General features: G+C 40.3%; 1 protein-coding gene across 14 annotated transcripts in view; it reads right to left on the reverse strand.

Annotated features, from left to right (window-relative positions):
- MEF2C (myocyte enhancer factor 2C) overlaps positions 1–26,984 on the reverse strand; it is a 143,999-nt gene that overhangs the window by 23,080 nt on the left and 93,935 nt on the right. For 13 of the 14 annotated variants that reach the window (XM_073344443.2, XM_073344439.1, XM_073344452.1 and 10 more), the window contains 3 exons: positions 22,958–23,101; positions 15,732–15,918; positions 13,028–13,075 (listed from right to left, as the gene is read on the reverse strand). In XM_073344443.2, coding sequence (XP_073200544.1) covers positions 13,028–13,075; positions 15,732–15,918; positions 22,958–23,101 — 379 coding nt within the window. Of the gene's footprint in view, positions 1–13,027; positions 13,076–15,731; positions 15,919–22,757; positions 22,896–22,957; positions 23,102–26,984 lie in introns of all 14 variants that reach the window. The other variant, XM_073344453.1, reaches the window with a different exon arrangement.

Consider the following 26,984-nt stretch of genomic DNA (forward strand, 5'->3'; position numbering starts at 1 on the left):
GGATTTAGGTGTCTCTTTTCCTTTTAGTCCATGTATATAGTTCTTATTTCCTTTAATTCATGTGCACTGATGGCAGAAGAGCTCTTATAGTTTACTACCGAAACAAAATGGATACTACCCCTAATGCAAAAAAGGCAGGAAATCATGCTAGTGCTCACCTACAACATAATTTTTGAAGGAGCTAATGACTGAAGGTTTTTACTCACATGTTGCATCTGCTAATCATTTCACAGTACATTACCTTGGTTAACTGCAAGCAATAGAAGAAAACTGAAATGGGAATATGTTATCTGAGAAGAAGAAAATCTTTACTTTAAAGTACCTGCCCATTCCCACACTATTATGCTAATGGACCTTCTCTACTGACTTACAGGGAGCAGACCAAGATAGATGTGGTGTATAAAATCTACCGACTTTGAATGAAAAGCGTTCTATGGCATATCATGAAGTATCAGCTGCTTTTGTGCTGACGTGGAGAAGGATATGGGGGATAAATAAATATTTTTAGGAAAGTAGAGAAAAATAGCTCAACAATTCTTTCTTTAAGGATTTTTTAAAAATAATCATTCCTTAAAAAGCGACTATGTAAATGTAGAGATAAAAAAGCCTGTATGGTGTGATGTGATATTATATTATATCCCTGTGAAGCAGCTTAAAGATCATTAATGAGAAATTGTTGCCCTTTCCCTACAGGTATACAGAGTCCTAGCTGCAGTGCAGTTCTGCGGTATAAGGGAGAGGGAAGGATTTAGGGGCTGTGCAGATACAATGATGATGAGAGGGGTGGAAACAATTTAGCAACAGGCTGTGGCTGAGGGTGTGCAAAATGGGAGGGTGCAATTAGCCCTTCCTACACTCTAAAGGGCAAATGCCTAGTGGCGCTCCCCTAGGGCTGTGCAGTTTCCCACTGCTGCTGCTGCAGGCCTATGATCAAATCTTTGGATAGACAAAGAACCTACCTATGATAGAATCATAGAATCATAGAATCTCAGGGTTGGAAGGGACCCCAGAAGGTCATCTAGTCCAACCCCCTGCTCAAAGCAGGACCAATTCCCAGTTAAATCATCCCAGCCAGGGCTTTGTCAAGCCTGACCTTAAAAACCTCTAAGGAAGGAGATTCTACCACCTCCCTAGGTAACGCATTCCAGTGTTTCACCACCCTCTTAGTGAAAAAGTTTTTCCTAATATCCAATCTAAACCTCCCCCACTGCAACTTGAGACCATTACTCCTCGTTCTGTCATCTGCTACCATTGAGAACAGTCTAGAGCCATCCTCTTTGGAACCCCCTTTCAGGTAGTTGAAAGCAGCTATCAAATCCCCCCTCATTCTTCTCTTCTGCAGGCTAAACAATCCCAGCTCCCTCAGCCTCTCCTCATAACTCATGTGTTCCAGTCCCCTAATCATTTTTGTTGCCCTTCGCTGGACTCTCTCCAATTTATCCACATCCTTCTTGAAGTGTGGGGCCCAAAACTGGACACAGTACTCCAGATGAGGCCTCACCAATGTCGAATAGAGGGGAACGATCACGTCCCTCGATCTGCTCGCTATGCCCCTACTTATACATCCCAAAATGCCATTGGCCTTCTTGGCAACAAGGGCACACTGCTGACTCATATCCAGCTTCTCGTCCACTGTCACCCCTAGGTCCTTTTCTGCAGAACTGCTGCCTAGCCATTCGGTCCCTAGTCTGTAGCTGTGCATTGGGTTCTTCCGTCCTAAGTGCAGGACCCTGCACTTATCCTTATTGAACCTCATCAGATTCCTTTTGGCCCAATCTTCCAATTGGTCTAGGTCCTTCTGTATCCTATCCCTCCCCTCCAGCGTATCTACCACTCCTCCCAGTTTAGTATCATCCGCAAATTTGCTGAGAGTGCAATCCACACCATCCTCCAGATCATTTATGAAGATATTGAATAAAACCGGCCCCAGGACCGACCCCTGGGGCACTCCACTTGATACCGGCTGCCAACTAGACATGGAGCCATTGATCACTACCCGTTGAGCCCGACAATTTAGCCAGCTTTCTACCCACCTTATGGTGCATTCATCCAGCCCATACTTCCTTAACTTGCTGACAAGAATACTATGGGAGACCGTGTCAAAAGCTTTGCTAAAGTCAAGAAACAATACATCCACTGCTTTCCCTTCATCCACAGAACCAGTAATCTCATCATAAAAGGCGATTAGATTAGTCAGGCATGACCTTCCCTTGGTGAATCCATGCTGGCTGTTCCTGATCACTTTCCTCTCATGCAAGTGCTTCAGGATTGATTCTTTGAGGACCTGCTCCATGATTTTTCCAGGGACTGAGGTGAGGCTGACTGGCCTGTAGTTCCCAGGATCTTCCTTCTTCCCTTTTTTAAAGATTGGCACTACATTAGCCTTTTTCCAGTCATCCGGGACTTCCCCGGTTCGCCACGAGTTTTCAAAGATAATGGCCAGTGGCTCTGCAATCACAGCCGCCAATTCCTTCAGCACTCTCGGATGCAACTCGTCCGGCCCCATGGACTTGTGCACGTCCAGCTTTTCTAAATAGTCCCTAACCGCCTCTATCTCCACAGAGGGCTGGCCATCTCTTCCGCATTTTGTGATGCCCAGCGCAGCAGTCTGGGAGCTGACCTTGTTAGTGAAAGTTAGTGATGTTCCAATGAAAACAAGTGTAATTTAAAAACATAACTAACAAGAAATGTGTGAATGCATTTGATAAACCAGCTCAGTAACACACAATATTGGTAAGACAGACGATGGCAAGGGAATAGGGAAGTGAGTGGAGAGGATCTGCTCCTCAGGGAACGCGATGATTTCCATGAGGAGAAAATCATATGTCAGCCCTCTTCCAGGCCCCAGAATAGGGGTGAACCAGGGGAAGAGAGAGAAGCATGCTTTGGCTATTCTAGGTGGGTGGGCAGACCTCTGGGGAACTTTGCAACCAAGGTTACACAAGGGTCTGAATGGCCTTGTACTTGCACTCCCCTGTCTGTCTGTATCCATCTGTTGTCTCTTGTCTTATACATAGTTTGTAAGCCGCATGAGGCAGGGGACATCTTTTTGTTCTGTTTGTACAGCACCTAGCATAATATGGTCTGAGTCTATGATAGAGCAATACAACTAATAAATAATAAGAATACTGGGAGCACACTAGTTATTTCAATCCAGTTTTGCCCTCTCCACCCCGCTAAATGCAGAAATGGAGCAACATACAATCAGAATCCTTGTGCAGATTTCCCCCGCCCCCTTAATGTTGCTGCTATTGCGAATATTATTATCAGTTCTCATAATGACTGTTCATCGGTCCATACAATTTGCATTGTTCGGTAATTCCTTACCATCTGATTTAGGGAATTTAGGAATATATTCCTCTAACGCAGGAAAACATTACGCTTCCTATATTGTTACCTCTAATTGTATTGACTTACATGTTTCCACTGCAGCAAAACTGTTTTGCTCTTTGGTTTATATATCACATTATCTTATTTGGCCTGGAGTTTCACCTGATCAACTCAGCAACTACATTTTAATTAACAAGCTAAACCACTTAAGACTATTACATTCTGATCTTCATATTTGCACTAATTCATAGTACTTTGTAGCTTAAAAAGTCTGGGACAGTTCAGGGAATAAGAGACCTGTAGCTTTACCCTATGGGCTCTTCAAGTGTTTAAAGCCAGAGCCCTTGTTGGGTAACAGGGGTCAGATGGTCATGGTGGGGTGCCTGGCCCTGGCTGAGATAGCCAGCATGCCTTTGGGACTGTGGGAGACAAAGTGAGAATCAGACATAGTGCAGAATGTGTTGCTCCCTCTTCACTGGTCATTCTCCCCTTTGTGGAGTTTAGTGCCACAGTCAGTGCTAGACACATCTAATTCATGTACACTAGAGGCCAGAACTTCAAAGGAGCTCAGCACCCAAAATCAGGGGTGGATTTTCAGACAAGTTCAGCTCCCATTCAGCCAGCATGCCAGCTCTTCTGAAAATTGGGCCTTCAGTATCACATTGGGTATGTCTATACTGCAAAAAAAGACCTGAGGCAGCAAATCTCACAGCCCAGGTCAATTTAACTTGGGCTCTGGCTGCTGGGGCTAAACATAGCAATGTAGACATTCCTGCTCAGGCTAGAGCCTGAGCTCTGACACCAAGGATTGGGGTGGGTCTCAGAGCTCAGGCTCCAGCCTGAGTGAGAACTTCTACACTGCTAGTTTTATCCCCACAGTCCAAGCCCCCCAAACCCAAGGCAGTTGACCCAGTCTCTGAAACTCGCTGCTGTGGTTTTTTCTTTGCAGTGTACGTGTATCCACAGGGAGCTGCTGGGTGCTTAGCTCTTCTTAAAATCTGTCCCTTATCTAAGTGCTTAAAAGGGAGATGAGCGCTTTTGAAAATCTGGCCCCAATTGTGGTTGCTGAGCACTTGAAAATCTGCCCCGGGGCTCTTTTGAAATCTGCTTTTAGGACTCGGACTTGGATTGCCCAATGCCCATTAGAAATTAATGCCTAGTCCCAGGGAAGGAATTCAGCACATGCATACTTTAAGCATATGATTAGTTCATCTCCCCACCTTGGCATTCACAGCCACAATCTAGCCCTTTGTATGCAAATAAACTACATTTTCTTGTTGTATGAACTGCCCTTGAGTGTTAAATCATGAGAAAGAGTAAAGAAGCTTATGTAATAGGGGAAAACACATTATTGGAAAATATAACCCTGGAGGTTATTTAATTGAATCTGGAGGCAATATTGAATTGAACTGAATCTGGAGGCAATATTTTGGTATTTATCCCCACTTTACTCTTTGAAAACCTTTTTAAAACACAGGGCAATTCATTTACTTCTTCAGCTGTTCTAAATTAATGATCTTTTGGGGAAAATATCCTATATATTTTAGGGAAAATATTTCAAGATAAGAATTAACTCCAAATATAAACGACTATAGACTAAAAAAACTTAATTTTTAGCTTCCCCCATGGAAATTTTAGAAATATTGATTACTGTTTCTTTTTCATAAACAGTGATAAGTGGTATATTTGTTAAATTACATATTTCTTCTTACACACATAAGAAATGCTGCAGAAATGAAGAACACATGGTTTCAAATTCATGTTCAGAAAAACTGGTGACTGCATATTCAAAACACAAATCACACATTCCTAAATCTCCATCCTTTCTATGTTATTAAACTAGATCTTCTCAGAAAAGGGCAGCATGTGAGGTAAATTTGCATATATTATATAAAGATAAAGTTAAACTTTTAAGATCAGTTCTGTGCAAGCAGTTGTAAACACAAGACAAAATCCGAGTTACTGCCTCTGCCATGTCTCCTCTTATTTTGCTCTTATACTTTGAGCAACAGTTCCAGCTATTATCAGGGGACAAAACAGTTTGCAAAAGATGTGGACAACACATGGAGTCTGTGGCTTGAATACTTTAATTGGGGAATAATGCTGAAAGTTAATGGGCAAGAGGCACATTAACTCAGTATTGCCAGGAGCTTCTTAGTGCTGCTTTGCTGCAAAATCTGTATTCCCAGCTCCAAGGGTTAAATGAATTTCTTGCTTTTCTTTCTGGAGCAAACCCAGAACTGCATTCCAAGATCTAGGAGGCATCAACTATCTCTTTCAGTACTCAAGGGTAAGCATGAAATCCAGATGTTTGCTGATTTGCAACACTTCCTTATATTTTCTCTTTCTCTGAACAAAGATGCAGACTGCACAGCAGAAAAAGACAGCATGATACCTCCTAAGAAGATATGTAACCAAAATATAATAGGTAAAATCCTAGCCTCACTAAGTGAATTGCAAAACTCCCATTGACTTCAGTGGGACCAGGATTTTACTCAATAACCCCACATTACTGTTTGAGCATGGATTTTCTAAAGGAATATTTTTAATTGCTTGTGATAAAAATAAAAATGAAATTGATCATGCTTGTCTTTAAAATCCTACTTATAGAGAACTGCAGCTTGTATGACTCACTTAATTGTTCACTACTTGTGATCTTAGGGCTTTCTCCTTAGGAGAGATGTGAGGGTGTTCTCATTATTGACTCAGTCATTCATCCTTTCAATCTATCTTTTCATAAATACAAATATTGAGACACTATAAATTAGAGACAAGGTATGACAGAGAATAACTCAAATCATTCTGTTAACACTTCCACAACTGTTGGAAACTCAGTAAAGGGCCACATTTTCTCAAAGTACAGGCTGAGGTCTACACAGAAAAATGGAGTTGCTTTCAGGCACCTCTTTACGTGAGTGTACATCGGTTAACACTTTTGTGTGCAATTACCGGTTAGTATGTGATTCTGTTTTTCGTGCATGGACTGCAGCTTCCACTCTTGAAAATCTGTTCTCCAAAGGTTTGACTGGGTTCAGTTCACCTCAGCACCAGATCTGCATACCACTTCAGTCACCCAGAGCACAAGTGGGACTTAAATGGTACACAGGCCCTCTCCCAGCCCTCTGCAAAGGTGTGAATTTCAGCCATTGAGAGAAACAAATTTTTCAGTATACTTTATATTTGTTAGGCAAGATCCAGTGCTGCCAACTGTCAGGATTTTATCAGAAGTCTCTCACTATTTGGTGTTTTTCTTAAAGCCCCAGCTCCTGGAGTCAGGTGATAACGGAAAAATCTCAGCTGTCATTAAAAATATTTTTAAAAAAAAGTTTTTAGCCTGCTCACCTGTTTGTGGAGAAAAGCTTGAAAATGTGACAAATAAAAGTTCAAACCCTAGAAGGCAAATCAAAAATCTAACAATTATTTTATTTATTTTAAAATCTCATGTTTTTTAAGACAATCTCATGATTCTTGAATGCTTTAAGTAGGCAATATTGAAAGATTAATGAATTAAGGTGTAAAAAGGTCTTGAGATTAACCAAAGATCCACCATGCATCTAGGTAAGTGGATGGACTATATCCTGAATGACTGTAAGCTCGAAACAGATATACGCAATCTATTAGAATTCTTTGAGGCTCTCAACAAGCATGTGGATAAAGGTGATTCAGTTGATAGAGTGTAGCTGGATTTTCAAAAAGCCTTTGACAAGGTCCCTCACAAAAGGCTCTTAAGCAAACTAAGTAGTAGTCCTGGGATAAGAGAGAAGGTCCTCTCATGGATCAGTAACTGGTTAAAAGATAAGAAACAATAAATGGCCAGTTTTCACAATGGAGAGAGGTAAACAGTGAGGTCCCCATGGATCTGTACTGGGACCTGTACTGCTGAACATATTCCTTAATGATTTGGAAAAGGGAGTGAACAGTGAGGTGGCAAAGTTTCCAGATGATACAAACTTTTTCAAGATTTGGTTGACTAAGAGTTACAAAGGGGTCTTACAAAACTCAGTGACTGAGCAACGAAATAGCAGATGAAATTCAACAGTGATAAATGCAAAGCAATGCACTTTGGAAAAAATAATCCCAGCTACAGACAGACAGATAGATTCTAAATTAGCTGTTACCACGCAAGAAAGAGATCTTAGAGTCATTGTGGATAGTTCTCTGAAAACTTCAGCTCAATGCAAAGGAGCAGTCAAAAAGGCTAACATAATGCTAGGAACTATAAGGAAAGGGATAGAAAACAAGACAGAAAAATACCATAATGCCATTACCTAAATCCATGGTGCACCCGCACCTGAAATACTATGTCCAGTTCTGGTCGCCCCATCTAAAAAAGGAACTGGAAATGGTTCAGAGAAGGGCAACAAAGATGATCAAAAGGTATGAGATGACTTCCAGAAAGGAGAGATTAAAAAAGCTAGAGCTGTTCAGTTTAGAAAGGAGACTATTAATGGGGAGGGACATGGGAAAGGTCTATAAAATAGTGAATGGTATGGAAAAAGTGAATAGAGAAGTGTTATTTGCCTTTCCCAAAACAAACAAACAAACAAACAAACAAACAAACAAACAAACAAACAAAAAAACAAACAAGGGTCACCCAATGAAATTAATAGGCAACGGGTTTAATACAAACAAGAGGAAGTACTTTTTTCTCACAACACACAAGCAACCTGGGGAATTCATTGCCATGGGATGTTGTGAAGGCCAAAAGTATAGCTGGGTTCAAAAAAGAACTAGATGAATGAGCTCATGGAGGACAGGTCCACTAATGGCTATTAGCCAAAATGGTCAGGGATGGAACCCCATGCTTGGGACAACCCTAAACCTCTGCCAGAGGAAGACAGAGATGGTTCTCTCCAAAACTGCCCTGCTCTACATTGTCTCCCTGAAACTCTGGTACCGGCTGTTGTTGGAGATAGGATACTGGACTAGATGGACCATTGATATGAACCAATATGGCAGTTTTTATGTTTTCTTTTAGACTGTAAACTCTATGGGGCAAGTACTGTTGTTTACAATATATTTGTACAGCATGTACCACAGAGGGATTCCTATATGATGGGAGCTTCTAGATATATTGCAGTATAAATGGTTATGTTAATAATAATAGTTTTAAATGAATTTCTTTATTTAACATATTCCACATTTATGGCCTGGGAAATATTTTCCCATTGACATTCACCAAAGCACATCTGTAGGGCAAGGATAAGAATTCATGTGTAATCCTTTTAATTTGTTTCCTTTAGCATTAGGTTAGTTGTTTCAGTCTGGATTTTCACTGGAGCCTCAGGGAGTCAGGCACCTTCAGAAATTCCAACCTGATTGTTTTTTTCTCCTGCTCACAGGCTTATTTGGGAACATTGCTTTTTTTTTTTTTTTAAATAAATCTTTGTTTTCGTTACATTTTTTGAAAAGGTGTTGCCCAAAAATCTTCCAACCTGAGGGCTCAGAAATTAAAAATAACTATTACACACATATCTATTTGGTATGAAATAGTAACAGAATATCTAATCCATTTGTACACAGTCAATACATGACTAGTTGAAGTAAAATCAATAGTGTAGCACTAGTGAGTTATGATACTAGCTGAGAAAGAGCAATCCAAGACCCAATCTGGCAAAAACTGAGGTGGCCTCTGGTATGTGGTATGCTGTACTTAATTTTCAGAAGAGGGGATTTTACCACATCCCTCCTTAAGTACTCCCTGCTTGCCTACCTGCCAATTCACAGATTAATATGGGATTGGGTTTTTAAAAAGTACCCGGAAAAGGTTTTCAGAAATGACTAGTGATTTCTGGGTGCCCAACTTGAGTGACCATAAAGAGGCTGGATTTATGGAGAAGAGCTCAGTACTATCTGAAAATCAGTTCCCATTAAGGTTTTTTGACACCCAAAATTGCTAGTTACTTTTGAATTGCGTATCCCTTTTCTTTTGATATTGGCTTTAAGAAGGAGAAGGTGAGGAAACAGGAATGAGAAAAACAAATTACAAAACAAGAAAGAGAAAAAAAGAAACAGTTAAAATGGCATTTTTGTTGAAAATACTGCTAACCTTATCCCTTTGGAGAATCTCAGGTTGGATTTAAAGGTTCAGGGTCAAATTCTGCTCTTATTTCATTATTATTTACAGTGGTAAACCTGAAATAACTCTTGGCATCTGTGGACTTGTTCCATATTCACACCTGTGTAACGGAGCAGAACTTGTCCCCCAATATTCTTCTAGTTACTTTCAATAGAAAAATTAAAAATAACACAAAACTATGTGCTCCTTATGTGAAGTCCCAATACTAGTGTGAAATGTAAAATATAATCCAATTTTAGAGGTAGTGAAAACCAGGAGATCAAAACATATTGGCAAAGAAAGGCCTCCAAAATCAATTGTAGCACTAAGTTTTTAAAGAGCAGTCAACAATTATTTGAAAGCTTCATCCTCTGTCAGGTTTTCAACAATGTTAAACCACTACATGAAATTATAGCTCAGATAATGTACAGCAATAAAAACGCGTACGTCTCATTATTAGCTTCTTGTCAAGTTCCCCGCAACTTAAATGGTTTATGTTTAAGAGTAAATGTGCTTCCTAAAAATTAAAACAACATTGCATACTTTACTATGTAAACAGGTAACATGTCACTTGATTAAGTGGTTATGATGAAAGGGGTTTAACTCTAAAGACGTTTTACAACATACTGGTTTAGGTCCCAAGAGTTCTTGTTCTTTTCTTTCACTCAAAAATCTCTGGTTTAAGAGAAAGGCACCAATGACATTGATATATTTATAGTTTAGCAGCTATACTAAATGGGAAGTTCACTCTAATTTTGCTGGCAGTTGTTACTCTCACATAGAATCATAGACGAATCATAGAAGATTAGCAGTGGAAGAGACCTCACGAGGTCATCTTGTCCAACCCCCTGTTCAAAGCAGGACCAACCCCAACTAAATCATCCCAGCCAGGGCTTTGTCAAGCCGGGCTTTAAAAAACTCTAAGGATGGAGATTCCACCACCTCCCAGGACATGACATAAACTGTCCCACTAGAGTTTGACTATGAATAGAATTTATTCTAACAAACCTAAGGTAATCTTGATTTTAGTTTATAAATACCATTATTGGTATTTAATTGTGTAACGTAACAATCCAAACCAACAAACTAACATAGTTTTCAAAACATGGATATAACTAACTTAAGTAGCTTTTTCTGTTTCCCATTTTCTAGTTATCATGTGATTTGTTAGAGTCATGCCAGAAACTTGTGCCCTTTTGTTGGCCATCAAAAATAGTTTCTTTTTGTAGTAACTGAAATTAAACTTTTGAACAACTTAGCTCTTCTTGCAGTGCATTATTTTGAATATATGCTATTTTTGGATGGTGCAGAAAAAATGCAAATTCATAAAGTTAGAATTTGGCAAGAAATAGGAACCCTAACAAATTAAACCACATGATCATGCCATCAGCTTCTAAGATGCCAAATGGAAAAAAACACTGGGGTCTCTGTTTTTTCTGAAAAATCGTGAACAAAGAGAACTTTTGGTGTTTATTCTTCTGTAGTCTTATGAGAGAGAAGGCTCTCCAAAATAGTGGCATTGTTGAATGAAGCTACTGAGGCAGACGATTCAACCATATATGACCCCTTATTGTCCTTTGGCCCTATATCAAATCCCTCCTACTGCTTTGCATTTAAGACATGAAGAACACATATCTGTACTGGTGTTTTTGGGCTCTTACTGCCAGATAAAGAACGAAGACTATTCATACAATTAAATATTTATGAGACGTTCCTGGTAATGTCCCTCTTACACAGCATTAAATCAATTGACCAGCCCAAAGATACATTGCTTGAAAGCCAAGTGTGTAATAATAGAATAAGCAATCTATATTCTCAAAGGGTCATTCTGTCCTCTTTAGTATACCTAACTTAAAAGAAAAATATACATTAAAAAAGCATGGTCCCTATACTTAGTGTGTTGAGTGTGTCTTCTTTAGACAGCAAAATGTGTATAGATTTGAATGAGAACCAAGAACAACAAAGCCAACTAGACATTTAGAACAGCAATCATTTTAGTAGACACAAACATTTTTTAGAATGAAACACTGCCAGCTTCCCAGCACCTTTGTAAGAACGAAAAGAACAGGCAAACCAATGATGGTGCTACCATGACATGTCTTAACAGGCCAGTAGAGGGAGCTCATTAATAGGGCAATCAAACTTCCTCTCCCTAGTTTATTGGCTGTGGTACCTGAAGCTTCAATCATGTACATGGTCAAAAAAGGGTATGACATGAAACCACCAGACATCACCAAAATGAATCTTTTTAGCTGCATTTATGCAAAATACCAACAGATAATAAGAAAATTGTAATTTTCTAGCATGGTTTTTGTGAGACTAGGAGAGACTAATGGCTAAGAGCCATATGTTCATGTGTTTTGCATGCTGTAGTCATACAGTAATACAAAATGACCTCTCGAAGCTGCAGTGCCAGTTGAAAATGCCTACTGGCTCCACTGTTGTGCTGTTTCAATTTCCCAACATATCCAGCATGCAAGATCTGTGATTTATTTGCATGTGACAAAATAAAAAATGAAAAACAAAAAAAGAAAAAAAGAAGATAAAGGAGAGGTCTGAGGCAAGTTGGGAGGAGTCAGGGAAAAAAAAAAGAAATTTATATAGTACCCTGGGTAAATATCTTTATGATATAGTGTAAGAGAGTAGAACTTTACAATATGTGTCACCAATTATTGCTACCTCTGGTGTATGGTGCACACAGTGAATCTCCTCACTACTCCTCCGTATAGCTCCTATCAGCCAGCAGTTAACACAGTTCCACTGCATGTTCTACTGCTCGGCTTTTTCCTGGAACATTCTAATATTTTGTCATCTGCATTTGTCACAAAGCAGCATCACTGTCCTGGTAGTATACTGCAGCATTTACTGAGCCCGGGAGCAGTTCCTACAACACAAAAGCAACATCACTCTGATATTGCAGTCCTTACCAGCAATAGCTCCAATTTAAATCAATTGGATCCAATATTTTCCTATGCCTGGATCTCCTAAAGTCTTTTGAAAATTCCTTGTCTGTTAGTCTTTGATTCCATAAAGCAATTAAGTAAATGTTCAAAGTTAAATACTACTGGTGTTTCACTGCAATTTTTGTAGCTCAAAATCAATACAAATGGCAAGTGTAACTTAGTACATGTAACTTAGTACATGCTGAACTGCTTTGCTGAATAGGGGTGGAGTTAAGCATATGATTAAAATGAAACATGTGCTTAAGTGCTTGGCTGAATCAAGGTCCTGATAAGAGACCCAATCCTAAAGTCATTATTCAAGCTTATATTCACTGTGCAAAATCCTGGTTCATTGAAGTGAATGGCAAAACTCCCATTGATTTCAATAGGATTGGGATTTTACCCATTGACTTCAAAGGGAGATTTGGCAGAATAAGGGCTGTGTGATTGGGCCTAAAGATTTTTACAGAGAGACTTTAGGTTAAAAGGAAAAACTTGAGGACACTCTGAATGTGGAAATCTGTTAAGGGTGTGGTTTTGCTCCCATTGAAGCTGATGGTAGAACTCCCATTGACTTGGCAGAGGTGAGCTCTTATTCTGAGTATACAGGTATTTTAAGACCAAGCCTATGGTAATGATCTGTTGTGGTGCATAACACAAAATAATATTATGCAACATAAAATGCTCTTCTCGTTACCTGCACTGGTGCCTGCACCGGTTGTGAGGTCCCCACCCATCAGGCCACCTAGGAGTTCAAATAAAATAGTCAAAAGGAGACTGGCTAAAGGTCAAACATTTTAAACAATATTAACATGTTTTCTCTCAGATGACCTGTTCCAATGCCCACTGAAGTTTCTGGACATCTTTTAATCGACTTCAGCGGGCATCGGATCAAGCCCATAATCTTAAAACTGCAAAATGCCTTTGGAAGGTTTTACAGCTAACAATATTTGTGTCATGATGTCATGCAAACATAAAAATATGTGCAATACTTTATAGAAACTGACACTTTCCAGAATTTTTTTCAAGCTGACATAGTCTAAGAAGCATCCTTATATTTTAAAAAAATCAGACTAGCCCTGATTATACTGGATTATTTGAAAAAATAATTATTTCATTGTTAATTGCATTAGAAAAGCCAAACGTGATAATTCTGCATCGGGTTGGTGCCAGGCAATGACATATTGCAAGTAGCTCTACGAACAAATTAATGGTAAAGAATGATTGTAACACATTTGTGTAATTGTTGATTATAATATTCTTGACCCTTTTGCAGACATTCGTTCTGTAGATTTATTTATTTACTTTTTTCCTTGGGCTGGAGACCTTGTATGCTTCTTTGAACTCTGAATGCTTAAGGCTGACGTTGCTTCAGACAGATTGAGGGTTGTCTACACTACGAAATTAGGTCGAATTTATTGAAGTCAGTTTTTTAGAAATCAGTTTTATATATTCGAGTGTGTGTGTCCCCACAGAAAATGCTCTAAGTGCATTAAGTGCATTAACTCGGTGGAGTGCTTCCACAGTACCGAGGCTAGAGTCGACTTCCGGAGCATTGCACTGTGGGAAGCTGTCCCACAGTTCCCTTAGTCTCTGCTGCCCATTGGAATTCTGGGTTGAGATCCCAATGCCTGATGGGGCTAAAACATTGTCGCGGGTGGTTCTGGGTACATATCGTCAGGCCCCCGTTCCCTCCCTCCCTCCATGAAAGCAAGGGCAGACAATTGTTTCGCGCCTTTTTTCCTGAGTTACCTGTGCAGACGCCATACCACGGCAAGCATGGAGCCCGCTCAGCTCACTGTCACCGTATGTCTCCTGGGTGCTGGCAGACACGGTACTGCATTGCTACACAGTAGCAGCAACCCATTGCCTTGTGGCAGCAGACGGTGCAATAGGACTGGTAGCTGTCATCATCATGTCCGAGGTGCTCCTGGTCGCCTCTGTGAGGTCGATCAGGAGCACCTGGGCAGACATGGGTGCAGGGACTAAATTTGGAGTGACTTGATCAGGTCATTCTCTTTAGTCCTGCAGTCAGTCCTACTGAACCATCTTATGGTGAGCAGGCAGCTGATACGGATTGCTAGCAGTCCTATTGCATCATCTTCTGCCGAGCAGCCATGAGATGTGGATGGCATGCAGTCCTTCTGCACCGTCTGCTGCCAGCCAAAGATGTAAAAGATAGATGGAGTGGATCAAAACAAGAAATAGACCAGATTTGTTTTGTACTCATTTGCAAACATACCCTCCCCCGCCCCCCGTCTAGGGGACTCATTCCTCTAGGTCACACTGCAGTCACTCACAGAGAAGGTAAATCTAGCCGTGTATCAATCAGAGGCCAGACTAACCTCCTTGTTCCAATAAGAACAATAACTTAGGTGCACCATTTCTTATTGGAACCCTCTGTGAATTCCTGCCTGAAATACTCCTTGATGTAAAGCCACCCCCTTTGTTGATTTTAACTCCCTGTAAGCCAACCCTGTAAGCCGTGTCGTCAGTCGTCCCTCCCTGTGTCAGAGCAACGGCAAACAATCGTGCATCTGAGTTGAGAGTGCTGTCCAGAGCAGTCACAATGGAGCACTCTGGGATAGCTCCTGGAGGCCAATACCATCGAATTGTGTCCACAGTACCCCAAATTCAACCCGGCAAGGCCGACTGAAGCGCTAATCCACTTGTCAGGGGTGGAGTAAGGAAATCGATTTTAAGAGCCCTTTAAGTCGAAATAAAGGGCTTCATCGTGTGGACGGGTGCAGGTTTACATCAATTTAACGCTGCTAAATTCGACCTAAAGTCCTAGTGTAGACCAGGGCTGAGTGAATGATCCTAATCCCCATTTATCCTGCTCAGAGGTGACCCCGAATCATCACCAGCATGGAAAGCAACCTTTTGTTTACACACTTCAGCTTGGAGATGGCCTACCATTTACCAATCAATGAGCTTGTGAATACATACAGAATCATAAATGTTGTATTTAGCCTCTTAACTGATGTTTAAGTAATTAGAGGCCTATTTTACTTTCGAAGATAAGGTTGCCCTGATCACACTTAATTTTTCAAATTTATGAAAAACAGTGCAGAGGCTTTTTGCATGACACAAGTAGATGAGCTGCCTTTTTATGTAACAGCAAATTGTCTGCCTTTCATTCTTTATTGATTTCTTCATTCTTAGCCAATACTCAGATGTTTCCAGAACATTATTTTCAGGGCTTTATTTTATTTTATATATCTGGGTTAGAAACCGCATAAGCTTTTTCTTTGATTACTTTAACACAGCAATTTTGGGCACACTGTTATGACTGGTAAAAGAGACTCCTGCTTCTCTGCGTACAGTTTAAAGTGATAGAAGATGCACTGGTACTCTGATAATAAAGAACATTGAAAGAAATGGGATTTAATAGAACCTACCTGTGTTTCCTGCACTCGGAGGCCGATGTGTCACACCAGGAGACATGCTATTTCTCTGCAAAGAAGGGTGGGCCAGTGGCAAAAGGTTGGGGTTACCCAGCGAGCTGACTGGGTTATTGTATACCAAACTGTTGTGGTTGGACACTGGGATAGAAACTGGCATCTCAAAGTTGGGTGGCGGAACAGCCTGTACAAGCAAAAAAGGGAAACAAAGACAAGAATAGTACAGAAGCACAACAGTCTTCAAGTACAGTTACTCTATATTTAGTTCAAATATTTTGTAACTGGTGGTTAAAACATTAAAAAAAAAAACACACCCTAACAATCAAGAGAAGAATTTAAGGCACTAAGAAAGGCTTTTACAAATGGCTTTACAAATCATGATTCAATATTCCTTTCCTGCAGCTTGTACATCTCCTTTGTGAGTATTGGAAGGTTTTTTTCTCCACTTTGTTTAAAACAAAACCCCACTTCATTAGACTTCATTTTCCTTCTCTTCCATTCAGGGAAGTCATAATTGTTCATTTGTGATATCTTAATCTGGTGTCACAGATGACTGTAAGATCAAAGGTACATGATTATGATGACTTCATTTCATGGAGAAAAATGAGAAGGGATGGAATGCAAGGGAGAAAGCTTTTAGTTTCAGCATGCGTTGCTTTAGCAACCAGAATCATGTTAAAGGCACAAACAACTGAATTACTTTTTAAAAAAAGTTTTTCCTTAGTCTGGAATGGGCTTTAAAGAAACAAAGTGCTCCCCAAGGACATATCAAACCATAGTGTAAAATATACATATCCAGGATCCTTAACTGACAGTTCTTTTTTTGTAATGCCTTTTCATTATGCTTTTATCTTCATTTAAAAGTAATATCCTCTTTATATATATATATATATATACACACAGTAATTTTCATCCTGAAGGATCCCTTTAAATAAAGCAAATTGGGCCAAGTTATGCCTCTTATTACTCTAAACAGCGTGGAAGAAGGAGAGAAGGTGCAGTGCCTGAGTGGCAGTGCCAAGAAACATTTATTAGACATTTAAAAAGCACAATCTAGTGTTGCCAATTCTCATGATTTTCTCATGAGTCTTGCTTGTTTTCTTAAAGCCGAAGGTTCTGGAATTATGTGGACACGTGAGAATTCCTGTTTTTGTTTCTTAAAAAAACAACAAGTTTTCAGTCCTCTTGGTTGCAGAGAAAAACTTGAAAATGTGACCTGAGTGCATCCTAAAGGTTCAAAAACTAGAAGCAACTAAGAGGAACCCCAAATGTATTGTTTTTTTAAAATCTCATGGGTTACAAGCCAAAGTCATGAGTTGGCGGGGGGAGGGGGGGGAAGGGGGTCTGACTCAAGATCTTGGAATGCTTGGGCCTGGTAATACACACCTGGGACCTGGAGTCATTGTGATGAGAGATGTCCATAGTGCAACAATCCAGTTGTGCTGGACAGGGGATACATAGCCTTGTCCATGTCCCACCCATAAATACATCCTCTGGGGCTGGCTATTCAGTTCTGCAGGCAGTGCTAGCTCAATGCCCTGCTTTGTGTACTAGAGCAGCAGTCAAATTATGGCTGCCTTACGCTCCCTTTCCCTTGTCTCACCTCTCAGGGGAAGTATAATTCAGGCCTAAATATACAGGAATCATTTTACTTACCACTGAAATGCAGCAAGTGAATAATAGCACACAGCAAGATTTCAGTTCAGGGCAGGATGCAAAGGACATGTGACATGAGTACCTCCAGACTCTAGGTATAATTCAAGGTGTTAATTTTGTTCTCTAACATGGTCTGTGGCTAGGGTCCTGGCTTTAAAAAGACTGCCTCTGTCTCCTCATGCTGCCATGACAGCTGAGCGCAGCTGGGGTACTCGAGCTAACTGACCCCAGATTAAGTGTCTAGGGCCAGCTGGCAGGGCATTCTCAGTGGGGAGCCCTTGACTCTGGAACTAACTTGCCCTTTGCTACAACAGAGCTGAAGTCTGTTTCCCTAACAGTCAATTTTCTGAAGAGTTTGTTCAAGGAGGTGGTTTAAGTCTGTGTGGAAGAGAGAACTATTTTGAGGAATATCCTTCTCCTATTTTTAGTGGACAAGAAGCAAAACTGTATGTTTACATTCTGTATCTGGCCCTTGAATTGTACTAGATAGCTTGTATTTCATAAATAAAAAAGATAAAACAAATAAATACATACTGAAAACTATAACGGATAAATACCATTAGAGTGCTCTGCATCACATTTAGAGACAAGGTGCTTTCTGTGTGCAGCACCCTAACCTGAATTGTTATGTTAATAACCAAAACTTTGCCTACATGTATAATTTTTCCTGCAAAAGAAAGTTTACAACACACACAACACAGATTAGCTTCTCAGAGTGTGTTATGACTGTAGGCCCGATTTCTTGGAAACACATAAATAGTAGGTAATTCAAAACAGTATATGAGTAGGTAGATATGTTTAGAAACACAATGGGTGAAATTCATCCCTCCTGGCACAAAGTCCAAATAACAGCGGTTTGGGAGGGGAACTCCCTAGGATGGAATCTACCCTCCACAGCACAGAGGCAGGCCATTAGGCTGCAAGATTAGCCTCTCTTCCACAGATATTTCAGCCCATGTGTTGCATTGATGGCTGCTGTCTTTCCAAAATGTTTTGGCCCACGAATCCATGTCAAGGTGGATCCATTAGCTACACTTCCAGCCTACTGCTAATGAGTTGACTAGGAGCCCCCTATCCTGGCAGCATGTTTAGGAGGTGTGGCAATTCCCCTCCAGGCTCAATCTGCTCACTTCTCTAGCTCTGTTGGGTCCAAGCAACACTTAGGGGCTTACATGTGCTCTCCCGCAGTTCAGAATTTTGCCCACTGAGTATGCAGAATGATCCTGTCTGCTTCACCTTTGCTATGATACAGACAAAGCCCAAGCTGCTGATCATGGCTACACAGCTAATGAGCAGTGTTCATTCCTCTTCCCCTTTTTTCCTTTCCTACCTCCTTAATCCTTACCTCTGCTCTCAATTAAAATAAGCACCCAACTAAAAATATGACTAACAACACCGTGCCAATTCTTCACCAGATTAATTTGCTTGTATCCTCATCTCCTGCTCTTTGTCCATTTGTGTCTTTAGACTGCAAGCCCCTCAAGCCAGGGATTGTCTCTGTTCTGCACAATGGGTCCCCGATCCTGACTGCTGCTTTTACTACTGCTACTATACTACTGTACAGACTAATTATCACCGAAACATATGAGCACTGCCAAAGCAATTATTAGGTCCTCCTTTGTCCTTCTCTAAAGGCATTCTTAGATGACCTACAGAATTCATATCCCTCATTAGTAGATGTACATATTGCAGCTGGCTTTGCATGCTTTTATGTAGTTTGGATACTGTAGGGCTAGTTTAGAGCACACTTTGCATGCAGTTTGGCTATGGTTAGGTTGTTTACTCGGTGCTTTTATATGCAGTTTGGCTATGTTAATGCTGGAATTTTGTTTTATTCCTTCTGCAGTCAAAATATATGGGACATAAAAATCAGTAATGAGTTGGGTAAACTGTGGGGTCCTCCTGGGCATCACGGCTGGCTGTATAATATTACACTGCAGAACCAATAACAACCTGCTGCAAATTTGATTCTCTGGTTCTGGCTGCCTAGAACTTCTGTTTACAGACACAAATTTTCTCGGCTGGGCTGTGCAGGACCTGGTACAGATCCCCACACCACTTCTGGTGGTGAAACAAGGGTTAGAACATTCCATGGTATCATTAGTTCAGCCTTAACTGATGTGCATCTGTGCATCTGATATACTTCAAACATGTGGGTGACTTTTACATATTGCTCAACTTTGCCCGGTCTTCGTTCCATAATCAAATTGCGTGTTAAGTTGATGTGAAATTTCAAATGGGTGAAATCACACAACGTTGAGCTAGAAATTATGGTCACAATTTCTTGTGCTAAATTTTGCTAAAGTTTTTTGCCAATTTCAACCAGGACTTACCACTACATACATTCAGAGAGAGAGATTCATAGATGCTTTCTAGTGGACTATTTCTGTCCCATATGCTTTCAGCACTCTTCTAATAACTACAAATAAATATATAATTATCATCAGATGTTTTAGAATCATATAAATACGCATCCCTGAAATATTCTGTGGAAATATTATTGGCCTTTTTCATTAAGAAGAAAAGCAAAGTTTCTTTTCATCTGCAGTATTTTTGTTTAATTACAAGTCCAGGAGCAGGCCTAACCTTTGCCTTACATTTTTCTAAGCCATGATTAAATGGTTTGACTTGTTTTCACTCCCCTTCCACCCCTCCTCCCCCAGTTTTGCTCCTTTTCCCACCTTCCTGCCTGCCTTTTGTAGGCCACTTCTTCAGCTGATAGAAATTTCTGAAGCTCCACTGAATTCACTGGAACTATGCTGATTTACACCACCCGAAGATCTGGCCTTATATTTACAAATCTCTGTTATGGATTAGCTATGAACTCCATCAGGCCTATTAGACATTGGCTTTCACTGGGAGGGATGGCGCTTCCCACTGCACAAAGGGAGACTGTCTGCTGCTATTTTGTTTCAAAGGATATATCTCCTGCATGCTGGTCCTGCTCTGCAGACCAGTGTGGAGGGTGAGAATTGAGCCATTTGTGGAGAGGGAGTGTCCCTCGTTTGCATAGAGGGAGCCATCCTTGGGCTTGTAGGGCTGCAACTGTGTCAGATCTTTGTGTAGTGTGTGCACTGGAGGAGTGGGACACCTTGAGGATCTTTCTCCTGAGCATCCACATCAGGGCATGTCAGAATCCTGCCATATACATAATCATGGTAACACCTGCGATTCTATAGTGCCTTTCCTCAGAGCATCTCAAAGCCATTTCACAAAAACTAATAAACTGCACCTCTCAACATCTTTGGGAGGTATGTAAGTTATATTATATCCAATACGCAGTTTAGGAAACTACAGTAGAAAGAAGTTGAGCCAAAGAAATAGTCAATGGCAGAGCTGGGACTATAATGCAGGAGGAGAGCTGGTGGTAAAATTTTTCTTCAGTGTTTTGAATTTTGATGAAAAAAATAGACAACGTTTTTGTGACACTTTTGTGAGAAAATTTCATCCTGTGTTTTTACCTGCGCTAGTGAGGATTTCTCTTGGTCACTGTTGCCTACTCTTGTAAAGAGTTAAAAAGCTGCCAGGATCGATGCCCAGTCAAGAGTGAATTTTTTAGGATTGCAAAACTTTAAACAGTTACAGAGATATGGTGCTTTGGAATAACAAAACCAAGTGGCACATGAGCTCACAGCCTCTCGAGGAGCATGTGAAACTCAGTTCTGTACATGAGGAATGAATTACTTGAGGGATTTTGGTTTCTGGAATCAAATCCCATTTGATCAAGGCCTCTGTCACCTGGGGATTTGATCAACCAGTATCCATCATCTGAAAGTGGAAAGGAACTGCAGTGGGCAGGATTTTTACCAGGTAAAGGACTAGAGATCTGAGTTAATAACTGACTCAATAAAGCCATCACTTTACCAAAAAGATCTGTGTCAAGTCTTTTAGCAAAATCATGGTGGCAATTTCAAAGCTCTCTTGCTGACAAATAGAATTCGACAGAGGAGAGGAAGTAGGAAGGTGGGGGAGGAGGGAAGGAAATATAAGTGTATATGTATTCAATTAAATGTTGCATACACATGTTAAGCATTTTTAACAATGTGTTCTAAATGAATATTTGTCCAATTTAAAGCTATTCCAAAGATTTGCCAAAACATGGTTTTACCAGAGACACCAGAACAGCTCATTCAAGTTTTCCTTAACTCATATGAAAAATTCTTTATCCAAGAATTGTTTCCAACTGAAACAATATTTAAGTTGTGAAAGAAGAATCAGAAAATTCTTAAGGACAAACGTCTCTCCAGTTTGGACATCAGCTTTTGCATATGCAACGGATTGTTCTGACTGCAAAAGAGGCCTATGCTTTGAGGGACATAAAAAGCTCTTTGTATCCAGCCTTCCAATTTGCATGTACACATTTAGGTTTTGCATATGCAAGATGGCTGCATGCTCACTTCTGGAGGTGCAATCAACAGAATGTGCAAACACTAACGTGCAAATTCAGATGCTTGCTTGAAACTGGCTAAAAACGTGGCTGTACATGAAGATAAATACTCTTTTATTCTGTTTATATAGCTTGCTTCTCTTTCCTATACAAGGTGTGTTGGATTTAATCAAGGATTTCGGAGCTTTTGTCAGTTTGTATCACAAATGTAAAGTTATTAAACAGTTACAATACTTACTTTTTTTCTGTATGTGTGTACAAACAAAATAGCACATGCAGAGTTATTTCTCTTACGTATCTGGCAAGGCATCTGACTGTTAGAAATTTTGACTTGGTTAAAACAAAATTTAGCTCATGTTAAAGCATTAAAAGAAATGCTGATGAGGTCAAAGCAAATCCTCTGATAAAGCTGTAAAATCACCCCAGCACACAAACATGTCTGAGTCCTACCATTAGGCTCTCATGCAGGCTGTTTCTCTGCAGCGAGCAATTAGCTGTAACCCTTCAGTGCTGTAACTGAATTTAGCATTGAGGCTTAAGAACTGAAGTGACATGTACAAAATGCATTAGCTACTATATATAAAAGAATTTCAGTTCTACATCATTTTTTCTATATCACCACAGAAAGTATTCTGTGGGTTTGTTAGCCTATCCACAAAGAAAGATTTCCATTGTTATTTTCTAGATATAATTTGGGCAAGTGGTGTGGTAAACAGTTCTGTAAATCAAGTGAATATAATGTATATATGTATATTTCACTTCCTTCCGTAGGTTTCACCTATAGGAGGTTTTGACTATGTGTCAAATGAAGAGAATTCAAGAGAAAAAAGATGTTTGTGATTTTTTTCTATTTGATTCTATGGGAGGGCCATTAAAGCCTGTTTCTAGCTTAAATGCTCTCAATAAGAATTCAGAACTGAAAGGGTTAAGGTATGTTACTGCAGCAATCAGCAGACAGCCATCTAACCTTTGGTACTTACAGGTATTTTATGGCTCTTGATCATATTATCAAATTCTTCATTAATTTTTTTGTATTTTTCTTCAGTGCGTGGGGTGAGAGCGTAAGAGGAGTCAGGATCGGGGCTTTCACAGCCTTTGTTTTCTTTCTTGTTCAACGCCTGCCAGGTTCAGAGAAATATCAAAAAGTAAAAAAAAAATGAAAGGAGCTCAGAGTACTTACACACAATCTTTGCCTGCTGATCATTAGATCAATATCTTCATTAAGTTTCCTGTACTTGTCCTCAGACTCAGGGCTGTGACCTACTGAATCGTCTGCATCGGGGTCTGGACTGTCACAGCCATTAAGTCCTTTCTTTCTCAATGTCTGAAATACATAATTTGGAAAGTTCAAACCTTGACACAGGCTGCAAGAGAGATTCAGGGGTGTTACAGTGCTGCAAACTGCACTGTGGTTGGAGACTGCTACATTTAACATTAGGCAAAGAAAGTGAATACAGATCTGCCAGGTCAACGCTAAAGGGCCCCCCTTGCCAGTGGCAAACGGGCGACCATTCTGACCTCTTCCTTCTGAAATCAGAATCAGTCAATAAACTATGGGAGTAAGCAATCTGATAAAGTGTCTTGTGCTACAATACATACTTCGCACTGTAACTGATCATGTTTAAGATGTTCAATGTGCAATTAGTTTCAACACATAACCTATTTATGGATTTCAAATGTATAACTAGAGACATCAAAACAAGAATACATTTAAATTGGAGTATTGCAATGTTTCCCTCCCCACACCCCAACTCCAAAAAGGAACAGAAGGAAGAAATACAAACTTTGCACACAGATTTAAAAATCTATGCTCTTGACAGAAGAAGGAAGAACATTTAAATTAAATCCTTGATTTGAATTTTACATAAAGGATGACACTAATGGTGCCCTGCCACTCCTTACTCTTGATAGGACAAAGGGGAAGAGGACATTGCTTATGCTACTCTGATTAAGAGCTACTAGGCATTGTGTTTGCTTTTTGTTGACTCTAATTACAGTGCTACTGATATGAAGTGTTGAAATTTAATATACAGGGAAATACACTGTTAAAACAGATGCTGACTGAAAAGTCAAAACATATGAGTTTAAGGTTCAGCAGCTCCAGCAACCTTCATAACTCTGAACATCATCAATGAGCTAAGTAATGGTGACAAAAACCATCAAAAATTACACAACCCGAGTCAGCAACTAACAATTTAGCATGAACGCCTTGCCTCAAATATTTTTTGTTAATTGGTCGACCTGGATGATCATAAGGGAAGAGTCTCTTGCCAGATTAAATTGAAAATATTTCAGAACCAGACCCAGGTGAACTGCAAAAGCAAGAATACACAAAACCAACCTTCATAGGTTTGCTCAGATTTTGCTTCAACAGTCCCTAGAGCAAAAGGTTTTCAAAAGTCTTCCATTTGGATACCCACAAACATTACCAGGCAGCTACTTGTGGTGCATTTTGTGTTTAAGCCTGTTCCTTGGGGGAGGGGGAGAGGGAGAAGGAGAGGCACCTGGCATTCGCATGTCGCTAATTGGCTGAGCTTGACCCATGTGATCAGGAGAGGCAGCTTACTGCAGATACAACTGTTTTCTTTGGTTTCTCAGAGTGCCTTCATCTTACTTGAGCTCTCTGTCCAGCTGGAATAGTCAGAATCCCCTAGGTCTTTTTGACTATGGCAGTGACCTGGTGCATTATTGCCTTTTGTATTTCCCTCAGCTACTAGAATTGATCATTATTTTATATTTTGGTTCTCATAATAATTATATCCCAGTCTTAGAAGGTCTTGTTGTATTTTAGCAGAGACCTACAGCCCTTTCCAGCTCTATCAAACTAGCAACTTATCATTGACAAGAAGCTGAGCCATGCCAATGGCAAGGCAAAGGACTGACTAAAAACTGAAATGTTTGTTGTTTGCTGTGTTTAATATAAATAACTAGAGACATTAAGGGTGAAATTCTCCTTTCTGAGTGGAATAGTGAGTCTTGACTCTGCTTGTCATATAAAACAGGAATTCTCTATAATGTGCAACGTACTAGTGACGAGATCCACTATAAGGATCTTAGGATAGAATTTTTTGCACCAAATGTGAAATTCAGCTCTCTATGCACATTGCACAAAGCCTAAATGACCAGATTTCGGGCCTGATTCAAAGCTCACATAAGTCATGAAAAGATTCCCATTGACTTCAAGGGACTTGGGATCAGGTTCTTTGTGCAAGGGGTGGGACAAGTTTCCACCCTTAACACACAAGCAGGCTTTGGGACTATAATCCAGTCCTCCCCAGCTAGAAAAATGTTCACTACCTCTCTGTGCCCCTGTTGTGGGGCTTCCTGTGATCGAATGTGTGCTCAGACTAGTGTCCCCTCGCCAACTCACCCTCAATGCCCTCTTCATGCTGGTTTACTCAAAGCTGGCATGGTGCTCATGTTCATGGTGAGTAGAAATACTCTACTTCCTTCCCATCGCCTACTCCAAATGCAAAAATACAGCGGGTAAGGGAAAAGTGGGGTGACTGGCATAGAGAGTCTTTCACCAGTCTTTGCCAAGGGAGTGGATTCCAGCCTAATATGGTAATTTCAATTTTTTCATAATATAAAATAAAAAACATTTAGAAAAAACATTAACATTTGAAAGGAGGCACAGTGCATGAAGGTTGTAGTATCCACCACAACTGACTGAAAAGTGGTGGCCATAAATTCTCACCCATGCTCACTTGACGCACACATTTTTGTATAATGGGTTGGACAAAGATCATCAAACTCTTCTGGCCTCTAGTCCCCACAAATTAAACTTTAGTTTTTTATAAAGGGCTAAATCCTGTCCTGTGATGTGAAAGAACTAGACAGGATTACAACCTAGCCCGCTAGGCTGGAGCTCTGGCTGATAGGGCCACTAGAGGTCCATAGCCACAAGAAAGCTGCTTCTGATGGCTTGCAGTGCTCCCATTATGGACTCTTTCTGTGTAAGGACTTAAACCCTCATATAAGCAAGACTCCCTGAATGGTCAAACTTACAACCCACTCATTCCCAATCCTGTGATAGATTCTGGAAGGAGCCCCCCACAGTGTTCCTTATCTGATACTCCCATTACCAACCAGGACTACCCATCCAGTTGTCATTCTGGTAAATTACATTGAGCTGTCAGAAAAAACAACAACCTGAGTGCTCTCCATTTTCCCTCCCTTTCCAGTATGTGGCTATGGGAAACCTTCCAGCTATCAGCAACAAGTAGTTGGAACCCCCTTCTGCTCCTAATGGCTATGTACTCTACTTGCAGAGGTAGACCGTAATCAGTTGTAATGCTTTCATATTTTGAACTGTCCTATTGAAACAGCCATTTCAAAAAGGCCAATTACATTTATGGAGGCCCTGGAAAAAACAACACACACATATTTAAACCATGTGCTAGATTCATCGGAACATCTATTGCAACAGAAGCATTAAAGTTAGGAAATGTATAGTGAAGTCAGCCTTCACTTAGTCCTCTTGCTCATATACATGTTGATGAAATTTTTGATACCATATGATTTTTGCAAATATAGCTGTATTTCAATAACCACACATTAAATTTTTACTATGTTATTTTCACCTACGTGACAAAGACAAACCATTGTCTAGTCTTTTACATACATCCTCTGTCCTCTTCTTTTAAACTAATGCATACGAGCATTCTTTCCATAGCAATACACCAACCACCTACGCTTGGAACTGCCTCCCACTTCCGTGTGCCAAGTGATTACCCCCTCCTCCTCCGCATACCTATTTTAATCACACTTTTTGTGGAACCAAATAATATGGTGAACCTTGCCAATAGCATCTGTTCCTCTTGGCTTTTGAACTACCAACTGCCGTCAGGTCAACATGCACATTGGATTGTTAGCTCCTCAGGGCAGGGAATTTCTACATGTTGTAATGTAATGTGGACCCTGTTCTATTCTATTCAGGTTCTTGTAATGTGCCAATCAAATAAAAAAGGGCTATCCAACCAAAATGAAGCATGGTGTTTTGACACATCACAGGCACGGCAGAATTATTTTATTTTCCTGGGCCAGGCTATATAATTTAGTCACTGGCCCATGTTGTGGGTGATGAAGAGTCACAAAGGCCCAGGGGAACTCCGGAAGGGTCTTTGTTCTAGGAAACAAATCCTCATCCAGGTCCATGGAGTGCAGGGGAATCTACACGCTTGGGACAGTGCAGCTTACTCATTCCA

The sequence above is a fragment of the Lepidochelys kempii genome, chromosome 5 (assembly GCF_965140285.1).
Source record: "Lepidochelys kempii isolate rLepKem1 chromosome 5, rLepKem1.hap1, whole genome shotgun sequence".
NCBI classification, from domain to species: domain Eukaryota; kingdom Metazoa; phylum Chordata; order Testudines; family Cheloniidae; genus Lepidochelys; species Lepidochelys kempii.